The 19,706-nt window shown below is 42.2% G+C and overlaps 1 protein-coding gene across 1 annotated transcript; it reads left to right on the top strand.

The window, feature by feature from the left end:
- Window positions 1-2,998: 2,998 nt before the first annotated feature.
- On the top strand, window positions 2,999-19,100 carry ACER2 (alkaline ceramidase 2). Its single transcript, XM_063295022.1, has 6 exons — window positions 2,999-3,294; window positions 5,985-6,099; window positions 11,157-11,298; window positions 15,503-15,640; window positions 16,876-17,013; window positions 18,178-19,100. The coding sequence occupies exons 1-6, from the start codon at window positions 3,187-3,189 to the stop codon at window positions 18,362-18,364; spliced, it is 828 nt and encodes a 275-aa protein (XP_063151092.1). The 5' UTR covers window positions 2,999-3,186; the 3' UTR covers window positions 18,365-19,100.
- Window positions 19,101-19,706: the final 606 nt, after the last annotated feature.

Raw genomic sequence — 19,706 nt, 5'->3', positions numbered from 1 at the left:
ATCTTAGTGTAATGAGAGAAATAAGAGATGTAATATCAACAAAGCAGTATAATTTAGATGGAAATAACAGCTTCCATGAAAGTGTGGAATTCCACTAGGAATGTCCGAGGGACACCTATGAAGATGACACTCCTAGATTACTATGCAGTTTATAGGGGAACTGTCAAGTTTCTTCCAAACCAGAAAATATTAGTAAACTTCATGTTTTTGTGCTCAACTCTTTCCTATGACATTGGTGAAGGAATAATCTTCATTATCTTTGTTATAAGGTTATGCTGGGAACATTTATCCCTCTGTTAAAATAAAGACACCCTTGAATTGAGCTCAACTCCTGATGATTAAGGAGAAGATCTGCATAGTTTTCTTGGTGAGAGTATGGAAGTACCTTTCCACTGCCTTCTTTCAGGATTTTTTTGTTTTACTTCCCAATCTAATTTACACTAAATTCCCTGGTGTCTTCCCATCTAACTACTAATCATGTCCAGTTTCACTTAACTTCTGAGTCCAGAAAAAGCCAGATATTGCTACTTGCTGAAACCTCTGTTTAGCGCACCTCAACATTGGAACACACAATGGGAGGAGAACAAGGAGTATCTTTTAGCCTCTGGAACCCCAATAATGGGAATAAAGCAGGGAATACCACTGTGGTGGTATGGATACTGGTTAGCAAGGTGGCCTGAAAAAAACATTTAACAGACCCTGGAAAACACCTAAATCAGTGGGAGTAGATATGGCTGGTAGGAGATGGAAGAGATTGGGCAATGTGGAAAGGCATCCTAGATCAGGAAGGAATCAGGCAACTGCATGGAACTATTGGTTCATATGCCACTTAACAGCAAGGCCTTCAAAAAGTGGACTTGGTTTCTTATCTCCATGAAATACACTGAATGAAGACTCATAGGCAGTGCTTTTCAGAGGTAGTGCCTACATTGTGGAATTGAGTCCCATTGGAAATCTGATTGGCCCCCACAATTTTGGCTTCCAGAAAGTCAAAAAGCTGACATATTCCAGAGGGCCATATGCATGTATGTGCATTGAATCCAGAATATCTGCATAGTGACACCTGCAGGCTCAGAAGGACAAAAGCACCACTGCAGTACACGCTCCAGTCCCTTTGGGGCATGTGTGCTACCTCACAATGCATGTAGAAAAGGGGTGGAGCTTGTATCACTACCCTGCTTACCTCACTCTGACTCCCCTTTTCTTTTTCTGTAGATGCAGGCCCGCAACTAGGGTCTGTGTCACCTAGGGCAAACATAGATTCTGCGCCCATTTTGCCCCCCCGTGCTCATTTTGGCGCCCCCCCGCACAGCGCCCGGGGCACATGCCCTGCTTGCCCCTAAGTTGCGGCCCTGCATAAATGCCGCTGCATCTGCATATCGCCTATGTGGACTACTTCAGCATGAGACAATCTGTTTTTCATGTACACTGAATTCTACCTATTGTGAGGCTCTTAAAGCTCAAAGAGATGGGGAAAGGCTCAACAGGTGGGAGGAGAAGGAAGTTCTGTTCTCCACCTGTGGAACAGCCCAGAACATCCTTGAAGGAGAATTTTCATCTATTTGGATTGGTGTAGCCCACTTTGATTCCTCAGGATGGCTCAGTTCCATTCTGTTCTAGATTCCTGATGAACCAGATCTCAGAACCCAGGGAATTACGGACTGTACTAGCTTTGAATGGGGGACATAATATAATGCAAATGTTTTCTCATGTTCCATGGAAGAGTTGAAGAAGCAGCTGCATGCTGTATGTAATAAATCAGTACCTTGTGGAGAAAAGGCAACAGTAAAGAATGCTTTTATAACAGGGGAATAACTGTGCAATGGTGCAGAATGTGATAGCCACCTCATATAAGTCATTTGGGGCAGGATGAAAAGACCACAATTTTTGTTGTACTTTTACTTCCAGAGATCCCCCCTTGTAATGGAGGATGAGAACATTTCCCCTTTTGCTTCTAGCAGCCTCCAAAAGTTTGGGCGAGTTTCCTTCTCCACTTCCAGGGAGCAGCCAAAAATAGGAACTTGCAGTTAAATACATTCAACCTGCAGTTGAAAGCAGCACTGTCCAGAATTTTACCATTTCCCCTGCACAATAAGAAACATGCTGTCTCAAGTATCATTTGCACTGTACAGGTAGTCCTTGCTTAATAATCAGTTAGAACGAGAATTTCAGTTGCTGAATGAAGTGGTCATTAAGCGAACCTTTTTGTGGCAATCATTAAGCAAATCACTGCAGGTCATTACACGAATCACACAGTTCCCCCATTGATTTTGCTTGTCAGAAGCTGGCCAGGAAGGTCAAAAATGGAGATCACAGGACCACAGGACACTGAGATGGTCGTATGAACTGGTTGCCAAGCACCCAACTCATGACCACGATTGCAGGAACACTGCAACTTTTGCCAGTGTCAGGACCAGTCCTAAGCAGGTTTCTTTCAGCACCGTCTGAACCATCACTAAACAAATGGTTGTTAAGCAAGGACTACCTGTATAAAGGCCACAACTTTTTGAGCAGTTAATTTGGGAGTTCGGTCCCATGCAGAGAAGAAATATATCTTTGATTGCACGGAACGCTTTGGTGGACCTAGAATCAGCTGACGCTGGAAGCATTAAGATCCAACCAAAACCTCACTGAAGGAGAGTACTTTGCTTCACATTTTTTTCAAAGAGGCGTATTCAAATTGCAGCTACGGCAGCTAAACGGACCGAGGCCCCTGCAACTACGCAGACAGAATGCCCCAAACTCTCCCTCATCACGTAGCCACACTGCTGAGCGCCCCTCTTTTGCACCACTCGTTGTGCAGGACGTCGCTCCACAGGTTGAACGCGGCGTCTCGCAGCCCGGGAGGTGAAGGTGAAGAGAAGATCACGTGGCAGTCGGCACACTGCGCAGGCGTGATGAGGATGGCCTGGAGCGGGGCCGGATCAGCTGGGAGGAGGCGTGCGCTGCTGCTGTGTAAAAGCCGCCTCCGTTGTCGGAGATAGATCGGGGGAGGCGCGAAGGCTGCACGCTTCATAATCCGGGGAAAGGCAGAAAAGGCTCGAGCGCTGAGCCTTCACCCGGGCGGCCTTCTGAATATTTCTGCAGCCTGTGCTGAGCCCGCGCCTCTGCCCGATGAGCGTTTCCCGGAGTTTGTTCGCCGGGGCAGCCTCGTCTTAGCAAGCTCGGCGACGCGCGGGCTTTGCAATGATTGCCCTCCTCCTGTGGGATCATCTCAGGGCGGGCAGCTCCGAACTGGACTGGTGCGAGGATAATTACACCATCGTGCCCACCATAGCCGAGTTCTACAACACGGTGCGTATCTGGAGCAAGCAGTGACCCGCCTCTTGGGGCGTCAGTCCGCGGGCGTGCATTAAAGGAGAGCCCGTGGGTTTTACAAATGGATAGCGGCGCTCAGCGCAGGAGGACGTTTGCAGTCGCCCCGCGCTTGTATTTGGGGGTTTGAAAAGAGTTGAGTGCTAGACGCGAGCTGGCCTTGGAGCAACTCCTGGAGTAGTCCAGTTGAGCTCCTGCTTGGGCTGGAAAGAGAAGGCGCCGTGCATCGGTCCCGTGGTTCACCAGACCCGCGGCTAGGTTGGGTGGTGCACCGACTGAACCGTAACACGGTGGGCTGCACTGTGGCTTAACACGATAGGGGAGCCCTCTCATTGCGATTCGTTCATGACTTAATTGGACTATAAAACCGCGATTTAACATGTGAGAATGATAGTATTTTGTAAAATACCCAATGCCTTTTTTGAAACGCAATTGAAATATAATTCTGTTCTGTTTTGCTAAGTGTAAACTTTGAGTAGACCAGTGTTTCTCAAACTTGGCAACCTTAAGTTGCGTGGACCTCAACTCCCAGGCTGGGGAATTCTGGGAGTTGAGATCCACCCGTCCTAAAGTTGCCAAGGTTGAGAAATACTGGAGTAGACACACACAGGAATTTATTAATTTTGTTATTTAGTAGGCTGCCCATCTCATAAACATGACCCTGGGCAGCTAACAATGAAAACAGACTAAAAACAGCCAAAATTAAAAACAAGAGAAATAGCAAAAAAATAGCAGGCGAGAACACGTGTAACCATGAATTGGCCTTACCCATGCTATCAGGGCCCAGGCTTGATGGCAAAACCAGGTCTTTAGTTCCTTGAGAAAGGCCAGCAGGACCCAGTACTAGTTAGTTCTTTGGGTTTACGCATTTAGTACAGTAGTAGTTATTTGGGCCTTTCGAGGTCACTGCATTCACAGCACATTTAACCTGGTTACTGAATTAACCCATTTTTGGATTTGTAGGATATATTGCAGCATGAATTTACTAAACAGATGTTCACACTGCACACTATGCCCCCCCCAAAATACTAACCAAGCCTAGCATGTTGTGAACATTTAGCTGTGAATTGGACCTGGTTAAATTAACCTGGTTAAGTTAAGCTCTGAGCCATTTAAGTGTGTGAACACAGCCTTTGATGCTTTTTTCACTAATAGGAAGTATGTAAATCCAGGATGACAGAAAAGTTCCAGAGTGTGCGAATGTGTATTCCTATTCCAAAAAGAATTAAGGGTTTGTAGCTTTGCTGGATGGGTGGATTGTTTCTGTTTTTAGTTAAGCACCTTCTTTGAAAGCAATTTGCTTGCTTTTCATATAGGAGGATAAAGCTTAAATGGAGTGCACTTGATTAATAGAGCAAAGCAATGATCTCAAATGGTTGCAGTCATTTTTAATTGCTTTAGGAAAAGAGGATTCCGGACAAATTCGGTTACTTTTAAGAGGCTGTAGCAGTCGGCAAACTCCTCAGATTCATGTCAGTGTAGAAGTTGTGCTGTCCTAAGCAAAGGCATAGTTTTGAAGACCATAAAGGCCATAATTTCATTGTGCAAATAAGTCTGCAAAAGTTAACAACTTGCACACACTTTCCTTAACCTCCAAATTAAATTACTTTTTTTATCTGGATTGAGAAGAAAAGAAACCACTCCAAGTATAAAGTGAGTGTACTTGATTTGCTGGAGGTGATTTTGTTAACTATATTCTGGCAACGTTTGCTAAGCTAGCTGTAGGTCCTGTACAATAGTAGGAATTTGGTCTGTCAAGTTGCCTCTGTTCTCATGAAAGATTTGCTTCATGATATTGTAGCAGAAGGGGGTTGTGTCTTATTCACAAACACCAATACAGGTAGTCCTTGCTTAACTGCAGCTGGGACCAGCAACCCTTTTGCTAAGCAACATGGTCATTAAGCGAGACATCACGTGACTGTAACTTGCAATTTTACTGCTGGCTTCTCCATTGACTCTGCTTGTTGGAAGCGTTCAAATGGTAATCACATGACCATGGAACGCTGCAATGTTAATAAATACCTGCTGGTTGCAAAGCACCTGAATTTGATTACGTGATGCTGCAACAGCCGTAAGTGTGAGGACCAAGTCACATACTGTATACACTTCCCCGGGCTAGATCCTGACTTGAAGGGATCAGATAACCCATTTCTTCTAGCATCCTTGGTAGTTGATGCTTACTATCGTCTCTGAAATCTTACCCCAAAGGGAAAATTGGAGATTGGGCAGTTGTCCAATACAGCTGGATTGAGACCTTGCCCCCAGCAACATGTACCCACTTGACTGCCTGAAGGAGCCAAGTAGGGCATCAGCCAACAGAAGGCAGAGTTCATCCTGTGCAGAGTCCCCTACTCCCTTGATCTCTACAAACTCAAAAGAGTCCCAGATCATCTCACAAAATGGCACTGAGCAAATGTGAGCAATTTTAACTGAAAAAAACCCCTGACAAATATGTCAAAACAACATCTAGGGAGATCGTCACCTCTCCCAAAGGCTGCTGTATGCAGTAAAAACAGAGACATGCTGATTAATTACTGTCTCTTTTTTATGATTGTTAAGACTCACACTTCATTAATGGTGCAAAATTCCTTCCAGAGAGAAGATATGGTAGAAAAAGTCTTCTGTAATTTCTTTTTGCTTATTTAAATGTTCTTTTCTTTTCTCCCTAGATAAGCAACATCTTGTTTTTTGTCTTGCCCCCCATATGTATGTGCTTATTCCGACAATATGCAACCTGCTTCAACAGTGGAATATATTTAATATGGACCTTGCTAGTGGTTGTAGGTAAGTTGTTCTGCGTTTTCTGGGATGTGACATGAAAATTAGAGGTTGTATTACCATTTTTAAATGATGTACTGCCATGAAACCAAAAAATGCCTCAATTGAATGTAGTGTATAAGCATACAACTAACTCAGAAGCAGAATATATACTCTAAAGTACAGTATTATAGATTGATGCCACTGTGACCCCTTTAATGTGTCGTGCAATATTCTTAACTACAGTGTGCATCTTACTGCACTGATTCCTTTGGCTGCTACTACTTACATAGCAATCCAGTTTTTACTAAGTTATGCTGTTGTTTCTTTTTGTCCCTAAGTTCTCTTCCCATAGGAATCCAAAGCAATATCCAGCAGTTAAAATATACACACACTGAAATACTCGAGGTACTGTCTTCAGTTAGGTAGACCACTCAGTGTTCTCTGGATACTTTGAACTAAAAATTCCACACTCCTGTGTCACTGTTCAAACTGCCTGGAGCTGATGTGAACTGAAGTCCAAAATATATAACTGGTGCTCATCCCTGTATGAAATCTCAGTGAATGGGGAGGACATAGTTTGGAGTAGTGGTTAAGGTGCTGGGCTAGAAACCAGGAGACTGAGTTCGAGGCCTTCTTTAGGCATGAAAGCTGGCTGGGTGACCTTGGGCCAGTCCCTCTCAGCCCAGCCCACCTCACTGTTAGCAGATGGGCCAAAGGCTAGGAAAGCCTTTGGCCCAGGAGAGATCAGAAAAGTCACACACCAGGCATTTCTATAAAAATAATTTTATTTACAGAAAGCAAATATTTAAAGGCTGTTTGCTGAGAGGAGAGATTTCTCTCAGCTGTATATTCTCAGCAAGCCTACACAGAAGGGAAACAAACTAAAACAAGTCCAGGCAAGTTCTCCCCCCCACCCCGTGCAACAATTAACTGAAAAGGGGACAATTAAATTCAACCTCTTCAACCGGCCAAAATGATTAGTTACCATAGTAATCTGTAGTAGAAAACATATTAACACTCCCCTTTTTATACTACAGAATAAGATGCAAACCAATTTTCTTTGACAACTCTGTATGTCTTTCCATTTGCAATATTTTAACATCTCCCCTTTGGTTTAACAGAAAGCTATCATCCTTCTTCCTGTGTATTTCCAAACCTAGGTTATTTGTTACAGTTCCAAGGCTTTTTAATGTGAAATGGCTTTTCATGCAGGCTTCAAAATCAAGCCTTTGTTTTTCTGTTGGTGTGAACAGCAGCAAATCAACATAAATGCACAGATACATACAGCCTTGTTTGTCTTTCTTCATATATACACATGGATCTGCTTTTCCTTTTTCAAAGCCAAAATTCTGCAGTTTTTCATCTAATTTTTGGTTCCAGGATCTAGCAGCTTGTTTTAACCCATAGATTGACTTCTGCAGTTCACAGACCAGATTCTCCCCTTTTTCATAGCCAGGGGGTTGCTGCATGTATAATTTGTGGTCTAAATCACCATAGAGAAATGCAGTTTGAATGTCATAGTGGTGAACTGACATTCCTTTGAGTGCACCAATTTTTAACAGTAATCTAATTGATTCACCTTTAGTAACTGGTGCAAAAGTCTTGTCAAAGTCTAAATCTTTCCTTTGAGTGAACCCTTTTGCAACTAACCTTGCTTTATATTTTTGGATTTTTCCATCAGCATCCCTTTTCAGTTTGAAAACCCACCTACAACCTAGACAGCGTTAATTGGGAGATAGATTTACCAGTTCCCATGTTTTATTTTCTTTCAAGGATGCTAATTCCTGTTGCATGGCAGAATGCCATTTTGTGCAATCTCAGGTGGTAAAGCATTCACTTGTTCTAAGGACTCAAGTTCTGTGAATATGTGAAAAGCCTTTACTGTTTCAGCCTGAAAACGTGATGGAGGAACGCCTTTATTACTCTGAGATCTGCGAGGTAATACAGGGCTTAAATTTTGACTCCTATCACTTTCCTGAGAAGCATCTGTCTCATCAGACAGATCTTCAGTTTGCTTTTCTGGTTTAATGTCCTCATCAGGCAAAAGATCACTATCAGCAAGTCCTTGCTGTTTTCTTGTGGTCAGATCAACTGGAGAGCTAGAATTTAATCTCCCCCAGTTTTGTTCAGCAAAAGCGCTTTTGCTAATTATCAATTTCTCTCCCACTATGAACCTGTAACTCCTTTGGCTTTGTTCATAGCCAACAAAGATGGCTTTCTTTGTTGTGGGGCCTCCTTTCCTTCTCTGTTGTTTTGGAATATGAAGCCAAGCAGTGCTACCAAACACTCAGATGGTTTACCTTTGGTTTCACACCATAAAACAAATGGAATGGAGTGTCCTGAATCACAGAGTTATACAATCTGTTTTGTACATAACAGGCAGTAGATATTGCCTCTCCCCAATACTTAAAAGATAAATGTGAATCTTTAAGCATGCATTCCATCGCATTTTGCAAGGTTCTGCCCTTTCTTTCAGCAACCCCTTTTCGGCTAGGAACCTTTTGAATTTGTGAGAAAGGTACTTTCCTCCTCTATCACATTGGATTGCAGATACAGGCCTAGGGAATTTTCCATTTGCCCATGTCACAAAACCTTTAAATTTCTCAAATGCCTCATCTTTGTGTTTTAAGATGTAGATAAATGTGTATCTTGAGAAATAATCAGTGATGGTCATTGCATACTTTGCTTGTCTAAGACTTGGAGCAAAAGGACCAATAATGTCAGAGTGTACAATTTCCAAATGTCTAGTTGTAACTCTGTCATTGTGCTTACTCACAGGAGCTTTTAGTGTTTTGCATTCTTTGCAAACTACACAATCTAAGTATTTGTCACAGGGTTTTATCTTTAGGTCAGCACACAGCTGTGGCATTTGTGCTATATACTTGAAATTAGCATGACCAAATCTCCTGTGCATCAGGTGTACACATTGGTCATGATATGGCGTGTTGCCAACTACAGCCTTGCAGCTTGGCTTCCTTGCATTTTGTGCAAGGAGTCTTTTAATATACCAGTAGCACACAATTTTCCATTTTTACGTATCTCGCAACCATTTTTCTTAAATGTTATGACATACCCTGTTGCAGCCAATTGTGCCACAGATAAAAGGTTTGATTGTAAATATGGCACATACAACACACCTTTTACAGTTTCTCCCAAGCAGGATAAATACAAGTCACCTTGTCCCATAATTTTGGTCACAGACCCATCAGCCAAAGATACACTTTGTCTTTCAGTTTTAGACAGTGACACAAAAGAGCTTTTACAATTACATAAATGACAATTGGCCCCAGAATCTAACACCCATACATCAGAATTACCCTTCTCAGCAACCTGTGCAATTTGGGTTGTCTGAAGAGCCTTCTTCTGTGTTGCCCTTGTATTCTTCTCTGTCTTTCTACTCTTGGGTCTCATGGCACAGTCTCTTTGCAAATGTCCAGCTGAACCACAAGTGAAGCATCGCTGGCTGGCTAGCGCTGTGGCCTCAGCTTCCTTTCCCTTCTTTTCCCTTGTTTTCTGGTACTGCAGCTTTCCAGAAGAGATGGGGGGGATCTTTCCTCTCTCTTCTCCCATTCAGCGAGTAAGCGCTGTGTAACATACGATGGGGTGAGGTCTGCTTCAGGCATAGCCTCCAGGGTACAAATCAGCGTGTCCCATGCTTCATTCAGTGAGGACAGGAGGATATAGGATTTTGTGAGAGGTGTAAATTCCATTCCTCTCTCCTGCAACTCAACAAACAGCTGCTGAATAAAATGCAGGTGCTCAGGAAGGCTATCTCCTTCTGCAAGGTAGGCTTTGTACAGCTTTTTTGTCAGGGTAACTTTACTCCCTGCTGTTGCCTTTACATACAAGTCTCTCAAAGCGTCCCAAAGCTGCTTTGCAGACTGCATACCTCGCACATGGACTAGCTGATTGTCCTCAACTCCCAAGATAATGGTGGCTCTAGCCCGCTCATCCTGTCTAAGCTATTCAGCACTGGGATTTTGGGGGGTTTGCTCACCAATTGGCAGCCAAAGATTCTCTCTGCGAAGATACATCTCCATCTTCAGGGCCCAATTCAAATAGTTGGTTTCTGATAGGCGCTCCAGAGGCATTGCTGAGGGCTGGGAGGTAGCCATGGCTTCTTCCTTCTTATGCAAGTCACCTCAGCTGGCTTCTTTGTCCTGTAGACTGGCAGTTGCTGGAAAATCTCCAGGCAGCTTCAAAGAAAATCTTCACAGGTCTTTGCTACCTGCCTTTAAATTGTGCATGAGGTCTGGAGCTGATCTCTCTATTCTCTCTGAGGTTTTATTGGGCTTCTTACTGGGTTTACTGGGCTGCTTACTGGGCCCATAACCTGTTAGCAGATTGCTAGGAAAGCCTTTGGCCCAGGAGAGATCAGAAAAGTCACACACCAGGCATTTCTATAAAAATAATTTTATTTACAGAAAACACACATATTTAAAGGCTGTTTGCTGAGAGGAGAGATTTCTCTCAGCTGCATATTCTCTGCAAGCCTACACAGAAGGGAAACTGAAACTAAAACAAGTCCAGGCAAGTTCTTCTCCCCCCCCCCAGTGCAACAATTAACAACTGAAAAGGGGACAATTAAATTCAACTTCTTCAACCGGCCAAAATGATTAGTTACCATAGTAACCTTAATCTGTAGTAGAAAACATTAACACAGGGTTGCTAGTGTGGGGAAAATAGGAGGAAGTAGTATTGGGTACGTTTGCTGCCTTGAGTTGTCCAAATTTATTTAAAAAGCAGGATACAAATAATATAATTACTGGGAAAAATCATTATGTCCCTAGACAAAAGGACTAGGCAGGAATTTTCCTGCATCAGTGCTTTTAAGGAACTGTGAATTATTTGTATCAGACTGACTGGCTAGGCAAAATCTTCATGGATTGAAGATTTGGGGGAAAAGTGCAATAAAATTAATGTTGATTGGGGGGGCGTGTTGCCTTTCTTTTATAACTTAGCTTTTCACCATATGTGTTTCAGCTAACATGTAAAAGCTTAATTTTCAGACAGTCATTGTGAAACAATGTCATGAACATGTCTTAGTGATGGAATAAAAATTCTTTACTATATCTCTCTAGGGATTGGATCTGTCTACTTCCATGCTACACTTAGCTTCCTGGGTCAGATGCTCGATGAACTTGCTATACTTTGGGTTCTTATGTGTGCCCTGGCTATGTGGTTCCCTAGGAGGTATCTACCCAAAATGTTTAGGAACGACAGGTAAATATCTCTGGAAATAATTTATCTTCAATTTTTGTGCCATAGCATCGTGACTGTTTCCTTGAAAGAGGGAAGACAAAAAGACGCTACTTGACAAAGCTGGGTGTAGGAAATTAGAACTGCTATGTTGTAAGCTAGGTTTAGGTTTAGGTTTACTAAACAGACTGGGAGTTAGTTCAGGTACAGTTTCTCCAACTTGCCCTGCAGCTATCCTCCCTGTGTTGTGGTCTTCCTATTTTTGCTGGCTGTGGTAGACGAACAACAAAGCAGAAGAGACAGCAGGATCTTCTCCCAGTTTATCCACTGATTTTAAGGTCAAGGAAAGAGTATCTGAGTGGCCACTTTATAACACTGATGTTAAAAAAAAAAAGGCAGAAGATAAATGTTAAAAGGTCAAGAGCGTCTTGCACGTTGAGTTAAAGATGGGGCCTGAAGCAGTCAGGAAAATTAAATTCCATCACCATCTTGATGGAATTTACACAGTTAGGAAGAATATATTCCCACAGTGTGATGTTGCTAAGCCTGTTTGTTCTGGGCAAGTTTGGTCTTACTGGAATCTGCAGTTCTTCTGCCAGGATTCTTCAGGGTGAGTCAAAACTGATGTAGCATTCAGTTCCTCTGTACTTAGGATCTCGTCATACATGTTATTGATAATGTTGAACAGACTGAAATGCCAACACGAGGAAAAAAGCTATGAAAAAGCTTAGGGTTTTCCCAGTGGCATGTTTGTTGGCAATTGCTGGAGTAATGAGAAGGCATTGGATTAGAGATGGTTGGTCTAATCCCTCAGCAACTACTCTTCCCAAAAAGATTATTATAAGATTACCCTGTAGCTCTGAGCCTCTGCGAAGAAGAGAGGAACACAGATAACATATTTGAGATTAATCCCTCTCTCTCTCTCTCTCTCTCTCCCTCTCCCTCTCCCTCTCTCTCTGTATATGGCTGATTATTCTCCAAGGATTGATTTGCCACGTGACACGTTATGAAAAATAGCTTAGTCTTCCCCCAGTGTAGCATCTTCTACGTATATTAAAAGTACAGCTCCCATCGTCATCAGGCAATCTGGATTAGAGAAATTACCCTCTTGGTTTAGGTATTTATATCCAGCTGTTCAGAGATGTGTTTCTAGGTTGGTGGTTTACTGAACAAAAGTCAGTGAATATTTTTTAAAACTATATAGAAGTCTGAGAAAGTAGAGCTTGGTGGAGAAGGCACCCATCCTTTTGCTGGTCCACAAAGTGACTCAGCAGATGTTAGTGTTGTGGCTGACATTTATTGAAATCACGGCGATAATAGAGCAGTTTGAGACACCTGCCACTGAGTACACCCCAGTGGCCAGCAAGGAAGGCAGAGGGTCTGACAGCCTGGCACAGTTGCAGAAGTCCTGTTCAGGAGTGTCTCCAGACCACCAATACAAGTGCAGAAGTGCAGTGTTTTTTCAGAGACTTGTACTGTGGTGTTCAGCCTTCCTGAAGTCCTCTGGTTATGATATGAATCTGTTGCTCTTTTGTACTTCTCCCCCACCCCCCCTGCCAGATTTGACCTTTCTGCTAGAATCTGGTTCAAAGTGCTTTTGTAATTCAGATTTATTTAAAACCCTTCCCTTTTTAATAGCTAATGGCAGTCAGACCAACCTTGTGACTTTTGCATTCTTTTCTGAGGCTTGTGTATATCCGGAAAGTCAGTTTTTCCTGCTTCCAAAACATTATTCTCACAGCATTTTTTACCTCCTTTTCATCATTTTTTGGGGGCACTAACCCTGTATTTGTTCCAATTCTATTATTTGACATAAGAGTATAATTCCCTTCTTTTGTGTGTAGTCAGTGTTGACGCCTGGTAACTGCCTAGACAAGTCCTTGCAGTTTTCTTAGCAAAGTTTTTTGGAAGTGGTTTGCCATTGCCTCCTTCCTAGGGCTGAGAGAAAGTGACTGTCCCAAAGTCACCCAGCTGGCTTTGTGCCTAAGGCGGAACTAGAACTCACGGTCTCCCAGTTTCTAGCCTGGTGCCTTAGCCATTACACCAAACTGGCTCCCTATAATTCCCATACAAATCTCTAAAATATCCCTTCTAGCCCTCCTTTGCTTCAGTTTCATCCAGAATTATCTCATCATTTTTATTTTTAATTCTAATAACTCTGCTGCAGGCTCTGTGTTTCTCCCTCTTCTACTTTTAAAGCATTTAAAAAAAAATCCAAAATTGTCCTGCATTTTCTCTCTTTTAATGTTACCTATGGTTTTTGCTCTCTGACTACATTCTTTGCATGATTTTTTCTCTGTATACACATTATACAATATTGTTCTTGCATCCTCATTTTTCCCAATAAACATATTCTTATATGCCTTTTTTTTCTTGTTCACCAGGCCCTTTTCATAGTTTCTGTTTGTGTAATTTCATATACTTCTTTTTAAAGAAATCTAACATTTTGCTGCTGTCTTACTTCAGAAGTAGGCAGTTGAAATAGGCAATGGGGTGCCAGCTGCCAAACCTCCTGTGTTGTAAAAATCAGGTGCCAGTTCATAAACTCTTCTAGCAGTTCTGCAATGGTTCTCAAAGGACCAATTATAAGTTTACCTTCTTACGCGTATGTATCTCTGACAGCAAAATTTAGCACTTGGGAGTGTGAACAGCCTGTGACCATAGAATAGGGACTCGTGAAGGAAGGGCTGTTGATATTCTGAGGAATTTAAAGAGCTATGCTCTGAATTTTGCAGATGTGCCTCCTTCACATTTCATAACAGATAGTGTTCTTTGGGAGAATCAGCCATCAGCAGCTGCCTTTTCTGATAACTTGGTTATCAAAGTTGGACATCTTTGGCTGACTTCTTCCTTGATTTGTTTAAAGAAATATATAACAAAAGTATTGCAAAAAAAAAGCACTTTGGGGATAGGAGTAGGCTTAGTATGTGCTTTCAACTGCTGTTAGATTGGTCTGTCATCATTTTTTTTCTTAATCCAAGTTGGAATATATACCTACATGTATGGGGGTGTATATCAGATCTAGATCTATTACAATCAAAGATCTCACAGTGGGAAGGGAATAAGCAAATCTGAAAAGTGTGCAATTCCTAAGGTACTCCACAGTCCAGTACTTGGAAAAATGAAACCATATAATCTGAGTTCCCTGATCCAAATTTGGGATTTTTCTTCATCTAAACAAGCAAAAATGTCAACGCTGTCCATTCTTATATCCCCCAATCACAATGGGATACAGATGAACCCATAGGGAAGTTTTCTGAGTAAGAGAATGACCTTACTGCAGGCAGATGGATCTTTCAAGCTGTAAGAAGGTAGGAGAAGAAGATACACTACACCCAGAGAAGATGAAGGTATTGCTGATTCCAGGACTGGACTCTGACTCAGGAGATATGCCTTTCATAGGTGGGCTTCCAGAATCAAGTTCACAGTTTGGTCTCATCCTGTACCTTACACATAGCCACATGATAAGGAGAGGGTTTTCTTCTTTTTGGAGGAGAGAGACCTTGTATTGGTGATCATTGCACTCATAACCTCAACACACTCTTCATGTGGTCGCCCTTAAAGTCAACACCAAAATTGTACTTTGACCCAGAAAGCATCTATGTGGTGGTGAGTGTGATGGTGAATAGCGCCACCTTGGAGATGTCAGAACAGCTGCACTGTTGCCATTTGCTTTCTGAACACAATTCAAGGTCCTTGCTACGAAGCCTTACACAACATAGACCAAAGTTAGGTGAAGGACAATTTACTCCTGTACTGTCTGCCTTGCATTCTTGGGTTCCAGATCTTGCTACTGATACATTTTAATGTCAGTAAATATTTTGTTTTTTCCTATAATGCAAGTGGAACAAACTGTTGCTGGAATTGAAGCAGGCCTTCTCCTTGTTACTAGAGAGGGGTTTTAAACTATACCTGTTCACCCAGGCATCCATCTAGAGTTAAAAGCCTTTTACAGAAGTTGTGATTGTTTCATTTTTTTATATTTTTACAAGTCATTGGGATTGGGCAGCATATACATTTTCTAAGTAAGTAACATGTGCCCTCCTCCATTCTACACAGTCCCTTAAAATAAATGCATTTGGGTTTGCAAAACTTGTGGCTCTTTTTCTTCTCTCGAACAACTGAAGCATGTTGGCATCAATTATACCATGCAAATAGTTTTTAACACCTGTTTTCATGTGTATTTCATCCTAGAGTGATGCTGTTTAAAAATGTGTGTATTTTGCAGGGGCCGGTTCAAAGCAGCAGTGGGCATTCTTTCTGGAGTCACTACGTGCCTTGCCTTTGTTAAGCCCGCCATTAATAACATCTCATTGATGACATTAGGTCTTCCCTGCAGCGCCTTGCTTATTGCAGAGCTCAAAAGGTAGGTACCAGACTGACCGAAGCAAAGCAAATGAACAATGTTTAGATGTATGACTAATGCTGGTGCAGCTTGTGTTCCAGGCACAACCTATATTTGGATAGGGTAGAATTAGACCCATAATAGTAATGTAGAGAATCGGTTAAGTGATGTCACAAATGTTCCAAACATCCTGAAAGATATTTTGGATAAATGAGTTGAGGCAATGATAAACTGGTGTACTTCAAAGTTCCATACTATGTAGTCCCAAATATGAGATCAGAGGGTGGAAGAAGCCAGCGAGGTGGTCTAGTTTCTAGTTGGAAGTTGTCATCTGGCTGTTTCAATGGCATTGTGGTCCTAGGAGAAGTATACATGTACTCCCCTCCCCCGTTTCACAGCTTGAATAGCACATGACTTAAATTGAGGCTGGCACCTCCTGGCGGAGCATGTGTTCTCTGAGCCTCTCTTTGAGGCCTTTAGAAGCTTTGCTGTTCAATATTGGCATATAAAGGAGAAGGCTCCCCTAAATACACAACATGAACTGGATGCCATAGCACAGGACAGCAATCAATAGAAGTTACAACCATCCATGGTAAATGTTCAAAGAACCTCATAACTATAAATTGTGGACTAGCGTAGGGGTGCCATGTAAAGAATGTACATGTGTAATCAGTGTAAACAATGTATATACAATACCAAACCTGTAGCAAACTTGAAGTAATGGAAGAAATCTCATAGATGCCAGTTGTTCTCAATAAGCAAAAATCATCTTGCTCCAAGTATGTCTCAAGCAAACATGGTAAGTCCCTGTTATTACAGTAATAAAAGCTTAGGTGATGGTATGTTGGTGCAGAAGCAACCTGAATTCCTCAAGGCCACTCCTTTTGTTGAAGAATAAACCTGGTAAGGTCAAACACTACGAAATGACCTGTACTTGAGATTGGATTAGTTGCGTGTTTTGATCAGGAGTATCACAAGTATGGTCCAAAAAGTTAAGGTATTGGCCACAGTGGTATGATCAAAGCCCTGCATGTTTTTTGGGCAGAGCTTCGATCACTCCATCTTGACTTTTTGAACCATACCCTGCAGACATTCCTACCTCTGATATTTCAGTTGTATCATTAATTCAACAGACTTAACAAAAACTCTATTTTGATCAATAATGCAGGTTGATGTGGCTTGATTTAAGCTTCCACCAGTTTTATTTATTTACACTGTTGCCGATGTAACTCCCAGTTAATCACTTTTGCTTCTAGGTGTGACAATGTGCGAGTGTACAAGCTGGGACTGTTTTCTGGCCTGTGGTGGATGTTGGCACTATTTTGTTGGATTAGTGACAAAGTATTTTGTGAGATTTGGTCATCTTTTAATTTTCCCTATTTACACTGCGTATGGTGAGTCCTAGTTTTGTTCCCCTATTTTAAGTATTCCCTTTTGCTGGTCATTATCTGTTTTCATTATTACAGCAGCACAATTTCTTGGTGTGTTTCACGTTAAAGTCAGATCTGATTTAAGGTGTTTTCGGTGATCTCATGATTAGTTTGTCCCTTGAATCAGACAAGTTAGACAGCACTAACAAAATAATTTCTGGAAGAAAAATACCTTTCTGCTATTCCATTGGTACTCCAATAGTAGCGTAACAGGGTGATGGTAACATTCCCATGAATAAAAAAGTTGCTGGGCCAGGGCTCAGCATCCTTTCCATCACCAGAGGCTGTTTTTTTTTGGGAGGAGGTGCCACAAGTCACAGCAGGCAGAACAACGATGTACCATAGCAGAAGTGATGAACTAAGGGGCAAAGCTGGGATTTTGGAGGGATGCTGTTAGTAAGGGTGGAATATTGGGGAAACAATGTTGGAAGTCTATTCTAAAGCTTAAACAATTATTTCCCAGCTCCCATTGGTGGTATCACCTATTTTTGACAGATCGTCAGATTTCAGCAGGAGGGTCTGAGGATCTTTGGAATCACTAAGAAAATTCCAGTGACTCCAGGCGGCCCACAAACCAAGGATTATCTCCATTCCTGCCTCGAATCCTGACTTGAACCCTATTCCCCTTGAACCGGAGACCCAGTTCTCAGAGAAGCAGCCGGTTCATACTGTGAAGTCTCAAATCAGTATCTCTGGGGGAGGAAGTTACCTTGCCTTCTTTCCTCTCCAGAGGGGAAAAAGTTGCCAGTGCACACATAAGTGTTAACAACACTCCCGGGCCCTCTCTCTTCAGATTGTCACTGTGTTGAGCCCTGGGATCCAAGCTTGCCTTCACAACGCACATGCTCTGTTGTGTGATTTGTTGCCAGGGTGCAAGAGGTGGCAGAGCAGCTACTGAACTTTTCCTATGCTGCTCTGAGAGTGGTATGGAAATAAAATTCATACAAAAACTCCATTTCTTGAGGACAGTGTATAGCTTCTCTGCCCTGCAAATGGGCACACTTTGCTCTTTCCACTGAGCACAAGCAATGCCCCTCCTTGTGAATACCTTAAACCAAAGAAACCCCCTCCTTGTGGATACCTTAAACGAAAGAAACCTTACTCGGTCTTTTGCTTCTGTCTTCTCAGGCATATCCTCATCTGTATTGCAGCTTACCTGGGCTGTGTCTGCTTTGCCTATTTTGATGCTGTCTCCGAGATTCCCGAACAAGGCCCAGTTATTAAGTTCTGGCCCAGTGAGAAGTGGGCCTTCATCGGGGTCCCTTATGTCACTCTCCTCTGTGCTCACAAGAAGTCTCCCCTCAAGATTACTTGAAAGGCAATGGAACTGTCCCATCAACTTTATCTGCTCTTCTTCCAAAGGGCCTGAATCTCTAGCAAGGAGATTGCACAAGAGGGTCCTTGCTCTCTGACTTCGAAGCACAAGACACCTGCTGAGGTTGTAAGAGCAAAATCCCCAAAGCTTGTTCTGGGTGGCTCTAAAGCTGGTCCAGGAAAGCCTGAATTGGCACAATGAGGAAACACAGAAAGCAGAAAGCCTGCATTTCTACTACTTCCCTCCCCCCCCACCCCAGAAAAAAGACATTTCCCTACTTCTTTGACTGCCTGTCACTCTTGGTGGGCAAGGGACTTGGTGACATCCTATCCTGCCACATTAAGCAAGGAGGAGTGGGAAGTGGGTATCTGTCTCTGCGAGTGAGTTTATATATGTGTTTTGGTTGGGAAATAATCACCAGATTTGTATATTAAGGGATTTAATAGAATTGCTTTGCAAATGCCTTTCCTCTGCTGCATGTGTATATTTACACATTAATTGAGCAAATGAAATTCCTTGTAAACTCTGGGGTCAATCTGAAGAGAAGACCAATCCTTGAGAAGCCATTTCTCTCCTTAATCCATCAGTATATCATAGAACATAGGATATGTTTTTATCCATATGTAACAGCTCACTTTTTTGGGACTTGTTTTACTACAGTTCAGGAAATAAGATGTAGGGAAAAGATTCGTGTTGATCAAGGAAGTCAGTGAAGGAGTAAAAGTCATGTTTGAAATGACTGGTTGTGGGGCTTTACTTGGTCTCCAGGCAGTTAAGTAATATTTCAGCTGAGTTCTTGGAAGGAGAGCAATTCAGCAATAATCTACCAGATTTTTGCAAAAAGCAATTTATCTCTCAATCTCAATTTTAATTCTGTGTTCTTTACAAGCAAACAAATGAACTTGGAAAGGTTTGAGTTTAATTATCCATCTGGTTTTTTGCCGCTTGTTGCCATGACACACTTTTAGAAGATAGTTACATAGAGAGCAATCAAGCCTTGTTACTCATGTTCACTGTCAAGCAGATGTAGCTGAATTTCAAGGACAGAAAAGACTCAATGCTTCGGCTTGTGCAGGCGTGAAAGCTTCCTAAATAGCACATAAGTTAGTGATGTTCCCAGATTCTGAAATATTTTAACATTTGTTTAAACTCATGTCTGGGGATCAGCAAAGTCAAAATGGTGCCCATGACCATGTGGTCAAAGTCCAGCCCTTTTTTATTTGTGATGCAGCGGAAAAAAGGGGTCTCAATCAGTCACCATTTTGATTGACCCTGTAGATGACCCTGTAATGAGTTCTATGGATTTTGGGCTTTTAACATGGCTTTTTAAAGAGTCCTCTCT

The sequence above is a fragment of the Candoia aspera genome, chromosome 2 (assembly GCF_035149785.1).
Source record: "Candoia aspera isolate rCanAsp1 chromosome 2, rCanAsp1.hap2, whole genome shotgun sequence".
Lineage (NCBI taxonomy): Eukaryota > Metazoa > Chordata > Lepidosauria > Squamata > Boidae > Candoia > Candoia aspera.
Note: the sequence above shows the minus strand (reverse complement) of the source record. Positions and strands in the feature narration are given on the sequence as shown.

What these genes read in the sequence shown, in the direction of transcription:
- ACER2 (XM_063295022.1), top strand. Translation starts at nt 3,187, where the DNA reads ATGATTGCCCTCCTCCTGTGGGATCATCTCAGGGCGGGCAGCTCCGAA. An exon ending in TAGCCGAGTTCTACAACACG is followed by an intron (nt 3,295 to 5,984) that starts GTGCGTATCTGG and finishes TTTTCTCCCTAG; the next exon opens with ATAAGCAACATCTTGTTTTT. An exon ending in CCCTATTTACACTGCGTATG is followed by an intron (nt 17,014 to 18,177) that starts GTGAGTCCTAGT and finishes CTGTCTTCTCAG; the next exon opens with GCATATCCTCATCTGTATTG.